The 12,079-nt window shown below is 22.3% G+C and overlaps 1 protein-coding gene across 2 annotated transcripts in view; it reads right to left on the bottom strand.

Moving 5' to 3' along the window:
• The window catches only part of LOC117174348 (general transcription and DNA repair factor IIH helicase subunit XPB), a 56,303-nt gene that overhangs the window by 34,504 nt on the left and 9,720 nt on the right, over nucleotides 1-12,079 (bottom strand). For both annotated transcript variants that reach the window (XM_033363393.1, XM_033363394.1), the window contains one exon: nucleotides 6,260-6,433. In XM_033363393.1, the coding sequence (XP_033219284.1) occupies nucleotides 6,260-6,433 (174 nt within the window). The remainder of the gene's footprint in view (nucleotides 1-6,259; nucleotides 6,434-12,079) is intronic.

Here is a 12,079-nt window from a genome sequence, read left to right as displayed (position 1 = left end):
CAACAGTTTTGTAGAAAAATCATTTTTTTGCTTTGAAAATTCAATAATTTGGTTCAAATCGTTTACCTTTCTTGAGTGCAAAAACATTTTTATTTCCAACTTTATCGTAAGACCAAAATAATTGAACTAATGTCTATATCAAGTTAGTGCAAAAACATTCTTGGTTGAAAAATTAATTTTTTTTGTCTTGGAAATTCACTTTTTTTATGTAAATTAACTTTTTTGTTGAAAATTTAACAGTTTTGTAGAAAATTCATCTTTTCTCTTTGAAAATTTGTCTCCTTTTGTAAAAATTTCAACTTTTTTCGTTGAAAATGCCATTTTTGCTTAAAAATTAATCTGTTTTCGTCAAGAATTCAATTATTTTGTTGAAAATTTCTAGTTTTTGCTGAAAATTATACAATTTAATTGTATTTTTTTTACTTTCTTGAGTGCAAAAACATTCTTGCTTGAAAAGGCAACTCTTATCTTGAAAATTTGTCGATTTTGTTTGAAAATTCATCTTTTTCGCCTGGAAATTTCACAATTTGATAAAAATGACTTCCTTCTTATCTGAAAAATCCTTCTTTGTTGAAAATTAATATTTTTGTTTTGAAAATTAACTTTTTTGTTCTAAATTAAATTTTTTGTAGAAACTATAACAGTTTTGTAGAAAATTCATTTTTTCGCTTTGAAAATTCATCTCCTTTTGTAGAAGTTTCATCTTTTTTAGTTGAAAAGGCCATTTTTTCTTTAAAAATTAATTTGTTTTCGTTGAGGATTCAATTATTTTGTTGAAAATTACTAGTTTTTCTTGAAATTTCAACAATTTAATTGAAATTTTTTTACTTTCTTGGTTGAAAAGTTCACTTATCTTGAAAATTTGTCGTTTTCATTTTAAAATTAATCTTTTTCGCTTGAAAGTTCAACAATTTAATAAAAAATGACTTATTTCTTATCTGAACAATCTTTTTTGGTAGAAAATTAATTTTTTGTTGTAAATTAAGTTTTATGTTAAAAAATTTAACAGTTTTGTAGAAAATTAATTTTCTACATTTGATTAAAAAATGACTTTTTTCTTATCTCAAACATTTTTCTTGGTTGCAAAATCAATATGTTTGTTTTGAAAATTAATGATTTTGCTTGGAAATTCAAAATTTTTGTTGACATTTTTTTCCTTTCTTGAATACAAATACTTTCTGGGTTTAAATATCATTTTTTGCTCGATAATTGAACAATTCAGTTAAAATTGTGTTTCATTATTGACTAAAAAATGTATCTGTTGAAATTTTAACTCTCTTCTTGAAAATTGGTCCTTTTGCTTTGGAAATTTATCTCCTTTTTTAGAAATTTTATATTTTTCTAGTTAAAAATCCCACTTCTTGGTTAAAAATTAATCTGTTTTCGTTGAGGATTCAACTATTTTCTTCAAGATTCCTAGATTTTGCTTGAAAATTCCACACTTTGATTGAAATTTTTTTATTTTCTTGACTGCTAATATTTTCTCGGTTGAAAAGTCAACTCTATTAATGAAAATTTGTCTTTTTGGTTTAAAAATGCATATTTTTGACTTGCGAATTCAACAATTTAGTTAACATTTTTTTTCTTTGTTTTCTTTCTTCTTCTGCTTTGGAAATTCATATCTTGTTGTAGAAATTAATTCTTTTTTAATAAAAAATGCCACGTTTTGGTTAAAAGTCATTTACTTTTCGGTGAAGATTCAACTATTTTATTGAAAATTCTTTTCCTTTTTTGATTGGAAATCTTTGTTGGTTGAAAATTCAATTTTTTTTTCTTAAAAATTCGTCTTTTTGGTCGAATTGAACTTTTTTTATTCAAGCTTAAAATATTGTTGCTTGAAATATTATTTATTACATTTCTCATTCAAAATTCGTCTTTTTGGCTTAAAAAAACAACAATTTGGATATTTTTTTTATTCTTTTGATTATAATTTTTCTTCATTGAAAATTCAATTCTTTCGTTGAATATTTGTCTTTTTGGTTAAAAATGTAATTCTTTGGTTAATAATTTAATTATAATTATTTATAATAATTTGCTAGAATTAACATTTATTTTTAATTAAATGATTTATCGGTTGAAATATCTACTACATATAACTTTTTTCGATAATAATTCGTTTTTTTTTTTGTTGAAAATCATACTATTTGATTGAAAGTTGAAATAATTTCTTGAAAATTAATTTTTTTGGTTTGAAAATCGAACAATTTTGTTGAAAATTTTATTCATTATTAACTGCAAAATATTTCTTGGCTAAAAGGTCAACTCTTTTGTTGTAAATTCGTCTCTTTTGTTTGAAAATTTATTTTTTGTGATTAGAAATTCAACAATTTAGTTAAAATTTTAATTCTTTCTAAACAGAAAAATTTTTCTTGGTTGAAAATCTAACTCCATTCTTGTAAAAAATTAAACTCTTGTTGAAAATTAGTTGTTTTTTCTTGTGTCAATTTTTTCAAATTCAAAATTAAAATATTTTTTGTTTGAAATATCAACTAATAAATTTTTCGTTGAAAAATTGTATTTTTTTAAATAAAAAGACAAAAATTGCGTGTAAATTTTTTATTTTCTTTACTGAGAAACCGATCTTGATTCAAAATTCAATTATTTTGTTGAAAATGATTAAAAATTCGTCTTTTGGTTTAAAACGTAAGCTTTATTGCTTAAAAATGGAACAATTTGGTTGAAATTTGTGTTCTTTCTGATCTTAAAAACCATTTTTGTTTGATAATTCAACTCCTTTCTTCGAAAATCGTATTTTTTGTTAAAAATTAAATCATTCTATTGGAAATTCAACCATTTTGTTAAAAGTCATCTTTTTTATTTGAAAATTCACTTGGTTTTGTTGAAAATTCGTGCTTTTGGTACAAATATTAACTATTACATTTAACTTTTTTGGATGAAAATTAAACTACTTGGTAGAAAATTGAACCACTTTGTTAAAAATTTACAATATTTGTTTATTGAAATAATATCTATTGCACTTTTTAAGCAAAAATTCGTCTATTTTGGTTTATAATTCAACTATTTGGTTGAAAACGACATTTTTGGTTGAAAATGCATATTTTTGGGTAGAAAATTCGTCTTTTTTGGTTGAATGCAATTGTTTTTATGTTAAATAAATTTTTTGGTTGAAACACCAAGTATTAAATTTTTATTGAGAATTCACTTTTTCTGGTTGAAAACTTCAACTATTTTTTTTTTGAATTCAACCAAAAAATACGAATTTTCAACCCAAAATATGCATTTTCAAGAAAAAAAGACGAATTTTCAACGACAAATTTAACAGTCGATATTTCAAACAAAAAATATTTTAATTTTGCATTTTAAAAAATTGACTCAACCAAAAATAACTAATTTTCAACAAGAGTTTAATTTTCTACCAAGAGAGCTTTTTCAGTGACGAAAAAAAAAATGTTAACCAAATTGTTGAATTTTGAAGACAATTTTCAAACCAAAAAAAAATTTTTTTCACAAGAAAGGAGTTAGACTTTCTACCAAGCAAGATTTTTCAGTTTAGGAAGAATACAAATTTTAACTAAATTGTAGAATTTTCGAGCCGAAAAGATGAACTTTCAAATCAATAAGACGAATTTTCAACAAAAAAAGTCGAATTTTCCGCCGAGAAAGATTTTTCAGTCAAGAAAGAAAATTCAACCAAATTATTAAATTTCTAATACACAAAGATGATTTTTCAATAAAATAGACGAATTTTCAACAAAAGAGTTTACTTTTTAACCCAAAAATATTTTACAGTTAATAAAGAACGAAATTTTGAACAAAAATGTTCAATTTTAAAACAAAAAAATTCAACAAATTAGTTCAACTTTCAATCAAGTAGTATGATTTTCAACAAAAAGAAAACTTGAATTATTATCGAAAAATGTTATATGTAGCAGATATTTCAACCGCAAAATAATTTAATAAAAAATAAATTTCAATTCTATAAAATTATTATAATTAATTATAATTAAATTATTAACTAAAGAATTAGATTTTTAACCAAAAAGACAAATATTCAACAAAAGAGTTGAATTTTCAATGATGAAAAGGTATAGTCAAAAGAATAAAAAAAATCCAAATAGTTGTCTTTTTAAAACAAAAAGACGAATTTTGAACGAAAAATGAAATAAATGATATTTCAAACCCAAATATTTTAATATAGATAAGATGAATTTTCAAACTCAAGACAAATTTTTAAGAAAAGTGTTGACTTTTCAATCGAGAAAGTATTTTCAGTCAAGAAATGAAAAAAATGTCAACCAAACTTTTAAATTTCCAAGCAAAATCCAGGGATTTTTAACAAAATAGTTGAATCCTTAAGGAAAACAGATTTTTTTTTAACCAAAAAATTTACATATTCAACTAAAAAAAGACGAAGTTTCTACAAAAGGAGATGAATTTTTACAAAACAGTTAAATTTTCAATAAAAAAGTTCACTTACAACAAAAAAGTCAATTTTGTAAACAAAAATATTAATTTTCAACCAAAAAAGATTCTTCAGATAAGAAAGAAGTAATTTTTTATCAAATTGTTGAACTTTCAAGCGAAATATATGAATTTTTAAAATCAAAACGACAAAACGTTCAAGATAAGAGTTGACTTTTCAAACAAGAAAGTTTTTAGACTCAAGTTTCAGTCAAGAAATGAAAAAAATTTCAACCAAAACTTTTAAATTTCCAAGCAAAATCCAGGGATTTTTAACAAAATAGTTGAATCCTCAAGGAAAACAGATTTATTTTTAACCAAAAAATTTACGTATTCAACTAAAAAAAGACGAAGTTTCTACAAAAGGAGATGAATTTTTACAAAACAGTTAAATTTTCAATAAAAAAGTTCACTTACAACAAAAAAGTCAATTTTGTAAACAAAAATATTAATTTTCAACCAAAAAAGATTCTTCAGATAAGAAAGAAGTCATTTTTATCAAATTGTTGAACTTTCAAACGAAATAGATGATTTTTCAAATTAAAACGACAAACTTTCAAGATAAGAGTTGACTTTTCAACAAAGAAAGTTTTTGGACTCAGGTAAGGTAAAAGATTTGAACCAAATTGTTAAATTTTTAACAAAATAGTTGTATCCTTAACGAAAAAAGATTAATTTTTAACCAAAAAATGGTATTTTCAACTAAAAAAGATGAAATTTTTACAAAAGGAGATGAATTTTCAAAGCCAAAAAATGAATTTTCTACAAAACTGTTGAATTTCCAATAAAAAAGTTAATTTACAACAAAAATAATAATTTCCAAACAAGAAAGATCTATCAGATTAGAATGAAGTTATTTTTTATCAAATTGTTGAACCTTCAAGCGAAAAATATGAATTTTCAAATTAAAGCGACAAATTTTCAAGATAAGAGTTGACTTTTCAACCAAGAATGCTTCTGCAGTCAAGAAAGTAAAAAAATTTCAATCAAATTGTTGAAGTTCCATTAAAAACTAGAAATTTTCAACAAAATAATTGAATCTTCGACTAAAACAGATTAATTAAAAAAAAAATGGAATTTTCAACAAACAAAGTTGAAAACGAAATTTTTGGTTGGAAATGCATATTTTTGGGTAGAAAATTCTACTATTTTTTTAGAAAACTCGTCTTTTTTGGTTGAATGCAATTGTTTTTTTAATGTAAAATACACTTTTTTGGTTAGAACACCAAGTATTAAATTTTTTATTGAGAATTCACTTTTTCTGGTTGAAAAATTCAACTATTTGTTTGTAAATTACCTTTTTTTCTTAAAAATTCATATTTTGATTTATAAATTCAATTTTTTTGTTTGAAATCTCACCTTTTAGGCTATAATTAAACAGTTTCAATAAAAATTTATAATCTTTTTTGGTTGAAAATTAATTCAATTCGTTGAACTCTGAACTACTTCGTTAAAAATTCGTTTTTTTAGTTGACGATATATTATTTAAGTTAGACATTGATCTCTTAGATTGCAAATTTAACTATTTTTTCAATTTAAAATTAATTTTCTTAACTAAATATGTAATTATTAAATTTTTTGTTGAAAATTGATATTTTTAATTGAAAATTAAACTATTTGGTAACAAATGTTACAATTTTGCTTAAAAAATTATCAAACTAAAAAGTTTTCATTTTAATTTAACCTAGTACCTACATTTATTTGATTTAAAGAAATTTATTCCTCCATTTTTGTGAAGAATCTCCTTATTTTCCATGATTTAGAGCGTCGAAATTTAAAAAAAAATAGGTCCTGATGATAAATAATCATAAACTGAAGTTAATAAATATTTACAAACCGGTAAAGCATTCGTTTTGTCGTGTACATCCGTGATAAAACCGTCCTTATCGACTTCATCTACATTTCTAATAAGTCTGCAATCCTGAATAACCGGGTCCTTCAATAACTTTTGTAAAACTTCCGGAAATGCAGACTCGACAAAATATTTGTTGTGCTTCAAAACTAATTTCACCTGCAAAAAGAGAATTTCGATTAGAACCTTTATTTCTTATTTTACTGCGGGCCTCGGAATCACTTTAGATATAAAAAAAGTGTAAATTGGAAATGGTTGGACTATCATTTCGCCACCTGGTGCCTAAAACTGGAACTAGAAAGAGTAGGTACAATTTTATAGTTGTTCATTAATTTTTGTATAAAAGTGTTTTTATGATATTTTTGTAAAGTGTAAAACAATGATTGAGTACTAAAAACAAATCTACTTAAAAAAATATATAATAATTTTTGATAGAATTTCCATATTATACAGTGAAAAAAAAAACCTTTTTGTCAAATAGGTTTAAAAAAAAACATAATTATTTCACTATTTCATGCAAGTTTCAATGAATTTAAGTTTAAATAAACTTTAATTAAATTACGTGGCGACACGTTTTATCCAAATTTTGCGAAGAATACGAATAATAGACGATTTAGGGTGGCCATTTTAATCCAAGAAAACAATTTCCGTCATTTTTCGGTTCGCAAACATTTTTTAAGGTCCATGAAATTTAAAAAATCAAACTCTAAGCTAACATTTTTTCCATTTGAATTAATAAAAACTGAGCTGCAAATGAAAGCACTGAAAGTGGAACTCTTGAATTTAAAGCTTTAAAAATAATTTACACATATAAAATGGAAGCTGCTGACACTTTTACACTGCAAAATAAATTTTGTTACTTTTATAAATTGTAGAGTTCAAAGAATCCAAGTTTTATTTAAAAACCTTGAAAGAGCTGCATGTTTTTTTTTATTTTCAATTTTTTAAATGCTTTTGAAATTATTTCAGAACTTCTAAACATCCTTTAAATTTTATCTTTTTTTTCTCATTTTTTTTTTAAATTCTGCCAAATTAAATAAATTTCCTTAAAATCTTCCACATTCATTTTTGATAATTTTGTAGATCTTTCTAAGTCTTTTGGAATAATCACTCAAAATTATATTTTGAAAATAAAAATCATTATTAATTTTCATAGGAAATGTTTTTTAATCTTCCGAAGCCATTCAAAACTCTTAAAAATCTTTTAAATTTTTTGTTCGAAATCTGCCAAAATATATATTTGGGCGGTACACGTACACACTCTGTTTAAATTATTTCAAATCATTTCTAATTTTGAATTGAATTTTTTCAAAACTTTTAAGTATTTCTTCAACTTCCTCGCATTTTTTCTTAATTAAAAAATTTCAAATTGAGAATTGTTTATGAATATATTATTTTTACATAATTTTTACCGTTAGAAACTGGAAATTCTATAATTGCGAACTGATTTTGAATCTTCTTGTAAAGTTAATTATTATTCACTTTTTAAATCTTAAAGAACAGTTTAGTTTTAAAAATCATTATTAATTTATATTCACAGTTGATCAACTAAAAATGTATTTTTAAAAAGTTTGGAAATCACAGTTGGACAGATATTTCTGTAAAAAAATATTTTTCTACACCTTATAAGATGTAAATTCCATCTACATTCCTTTGTTTCCGATAAAAACTTACTTTCAGTATCCAACAAATACTTTAAACTCCATAAAAAAAATCGTTAAAACAATTTTATGCAAAAATTAATGCACAACTTTAAAATCTTACCTATTCTTTCTAGTTCGGATTTTTGTCACCAGGTGGCGCAGCGCAGTTTATCCATTCCCAATAGTGTCAAATAGTGTAAAAATTTTTGTTTAAGATTTAAAAATGTACGTCACTGTTTATTTAAAATGTTCTTTTTTTTTAAATTTCGTTTCTTTCTTGCCTAAAATGTTTGTTTAATTGAAAATTCGAGGATTTTGTTGTTTTTTATTTCATAATGTATCTCTTTCTGTGGAAATTCAATTTTTTTTGTTAAAAATTAAACCGTTTTGTAAAAAAATTATTATTTTCGATTGCAAATTATTATGTTTTAAATTCATCTTTTTTTTATTAAAAATTCGACTCCTTGATTAAAAGTTGAAATCCTTCCTTGAAAGTTCTTTTTTTGGTTCAAATTTTTTTTCAGTTGAAACTATCAGTTTTTTTTATTCAAAATAATTTTTTTAAACTGAAAATTGAACTGTTTTGTTAGAAGTTCAACTGATCGGTTGTAAAATAATGTTTTTGTTGGAAATTCATATTGTCGCATTGAAAGTTCAAACATTTTATATGAAAATTAGTTTTTTTACTTGAAAATTTCTTAATTTGGTATAAAATTCAAATATTTTGCACAAAATTATTCAAAACGTTTAATTGAAATTGTAAGTAATTTATTAAAAATTCGTATTTTTTTGTAGAAAATTCAACTAATCGGTTGTAGAATAATTTTTTTGGTGAAAATGCAGGCAAATTGTTGAAAATTCGTATTTTTTGGTGAAAATTCAACTGTTCGGTCTAAAATTTAACTTTTTTTTATGTTAGTATTTTTAATTAAAAATTCACCCGATTTATATTTTGGATAAAAATTTAACTGTTTGGTAGAGAATTAAACTATTATGTTTAAGATTCATACTTTTTGGGTGAAAAAATTCGTCTTTTTGAAATGAAAATTCTTTTTTTTTCGTAGAAACTTGCTTTTTATTAAAAAATGGATTTTTTATCTTGAAATGTAGACTGAAATCTTTTTTGGACGACAATTCAACTATTTTTTTGATTTAACAAATAAAAATTCATCTGTTTTCAGAGCACATTTATCTTTTTAAAATAAAAGTGAAACTATTTGTTAGAGGACTCAATAATTTGGTTAAAAAATCATCTTTATTGGTTAAAAATTCGTCTTTTTGAATGGAAAATTCAATTTTTTTCGTAGAAACTTATTTGTTGTGTAATAATTTATATTTTGATCGTGAAAAGTTAAGTGAAATCTTTCTTAACAGAATATTTAACTATTTCTTTTAGATTTATCTTTTTGATTTGAAAATTCACCTTTTCTTGTACAGACTTTAAATGAAAAAAAATAAAATAAAAATGTAACTTTTTCTTAGAAACTATTCTTTTTTTCTCGAGTATTCAACTATTTTGTTAAAAATTAATCCTTTTTTTATTGAAAAAATTCGTCTGTTTGAATTGAAAATTCAAATTTTTTTCGTAATTTTTTTAATCGAAAAATCCAACAATTATTTTGAAAATCTATCTTTTTGATTTAAAAATTCATCTGTTTTAGTTGCATTAAAAAAAAATTGTTACTTTTCGGTTAAAATATATTCTTTTTTGCTTGAGTATTCAACTATTTTGTTAAAAATGCATCAGTTTTGCTGGAAAAAATTCGTCTTTTTAAATTGAAAATTCAAATTTTTTTCGTAAAAACTTATTTTTTGTTAAAAAATGCATATTTTAATCTCGAAGAGTCAACTGAAATCTTTTTTTGATGAACATTTTTTAAGAGAAATTTTATTTTTTAAATATTTAAGAGAATTTTTTAAAAAGAGTTTTAAAATAAGTTAAATATTTTATTAAATAAAAATTGAACTTTTGTGTAAACGAGAAAACAATTTTGTTAAAAAGTCATCCTTTTTGATTAAAAATTCGTCTTCTTAAATTAAAAATTACATTTTGTACGTAGAAACTTAGCTCTTATTTAAAAATTCATATTTTTATCGTTTTATATAAGAAACTCCAAATATTTTTATAAAAATTTATCTTTTTGATTTAAAAATTCATCTGTTTTAGTAGAATTTTTTTTAAAAATAAAATTGTAACTTTTTGGTTAAAAATTAGTCTTTTTGCTCGAGTATTCAACTATTTTGTTAAAAATGCATCCCTTTTGCTTGAAAAAATTTGTCTTTTGCAATTGAAATTTTAATTTTTTTTTCGTAGAAACTTATTTTTGGTTACAAAATTCATATTCTGATCTTGAAAAGTCACCTGAAATCTTTTTTGGATGGAAATTCATCTGTTTTAAGAGAAATTTCATCTTTTTTAAAATAAAAATGGAACTTTTGGGTAAATAAGTCAACAATTTTTTGTTTAAAAATTCAACAATTCTTATTCTTTTATTCTTTCAAAATTTATATTTTGTATAAAAATGCCACTATTTGCAAGAGAATTAAACTATTATGTTAAAAATTCATCATTTTCGGGTGAAAAAAATCGTCTTTTTGAAATGAAAATACATTTTTTTTCATATTTTGATCGTGAAAAGTCAACTGAAATCTTTTTTATCAAAAAATCTAATTATTTTGTTGAAAATTTACCTTTTTGATTTAAAAATTCATCTGTTTAAGTAGAAATTTTAATTTTCTTAAAATAAAATTGTAACTTTTTAGTTAAAAATTATTCTTCTTTGCTCGAATATTCAACTATTTTGTTAAAAATGCATCCTTTTTGATTGAAAAAAATAGTCTTTTTAAATTAAAAATACAATTTTTTTGTAGAAACTTATTTTGGTTAAAAAAATTCATATTTTGATCATAAAAGTCAACTGAAATTTTTTTAAAAAGAAAATTCAACTATTCTTTGGAAATTTATTTTTTTGTTCAAAATTTATATTTTGGATAAAAATGCCACTATTTGGAAGAAAATTAAACTATTATGTTAAAAATTCATCATTTTCGGGTGAATAAATTCGTCTTTTTGAAATGAAAATACATTTTTTTTCGTAGAAACTTTTTTTTTTATAAAAAAATTCATATTTTGATCGTGAAAAGTCAACTGAAATCTTTTTTATCAAAAAATCCAACTATTTTTTTGAAAATTTACCTTTTTGATTTAAAAATTCATCTGTTTTAGTAGAAATTAACAAACAAAAAAAGTGACTTTTTGGTTAAAAATTATTCTTTTTTGCTCGAGTATTCTACTATTTTGTTAAAAATGAATATTTTTTGATTGAAAAAACTCGTCTTTTTGAATTAAAAATTCAATTTTTTTGTAGAAACTTATTTTTTGTTAAAAAATCCATATTTTAAACTTGAAAAGTCAACTGGAATATTTTTTGGAAGAAAATTCATCTGTTTTAAGAGAAATTTCATCTTTCTTTAAAAATTAAAATGGAACTTTTTGGTCGAGGATTCAACAATTTTGTTAAAAAGTCATCGTTTTTGGTTAAAAATTCGTCTTCTGGAATTAAAAATTCAATTTTTTTCGTAAAAACTTATTTCTTGTTTAAAAAATTATATTTTAATCGTGAAAAGTCAAATAAAATCATTATTAACAGAAAATTCAACTATTATTTTGAAAATTTATCTTTTTGATTTTAAAATTCGTCTATTTTAGTAGAAATTTCCATTTTTTTATATATAAAAGTAACTTTTTAGTTAAAACCTATTGTTCTTTGTCTGAGTATTCAACTTTTTTTGAAAGATTTGGTTGAATCACTTTTTTAGGAAATCATTTTTTTTTATTGATATTTTTAGTTGAAAATTCATCTCTTTGGTTCAAAATTAATCTTTTTTAATTGAAAATTCAACTGCTTGGGTAAAAGTTGTACTAAATTTGATTTAAAATTAATTTTTTATCTGTAAATGTAACTTTTCCATTTTCTTTAACATTGATCTTTTTTGTTTGAAAATTCTCCTTTTTTGGTAAAAAAAATCATATTTATATGATTTTTATTATGATTTAGACAAACTTTAATTTAATTCTTAAGTGAAAAATCTTTAGTTTTTGAAAATTCCTCTTTTTCATTTTAAAATTCTTTTTTTTTATGAATTTCAACTTTTTCGATTG

Source organism: Belonocnema kinseyi, chromosome 6 (assembly GCF_010883055.1).
Source record: "Belonocnema kinseyi isolate 2016_QV_RU_SX_M_011 chromosome 6, B_treatae_v1, whole genome shotgun sequence".
In the NCBI taxonomy this organism is placed as follows: Eukaryota; Metazoa; Arthropoda; class Insecta; order Hymenoptera; family Cynipidae; genus Belonocnema; species Belonocnema kinseyi.
Note: the sequence above shows the minus strand (reverse complement) of the source record. Positions and strands in the feature narration are given on the sequence as shown.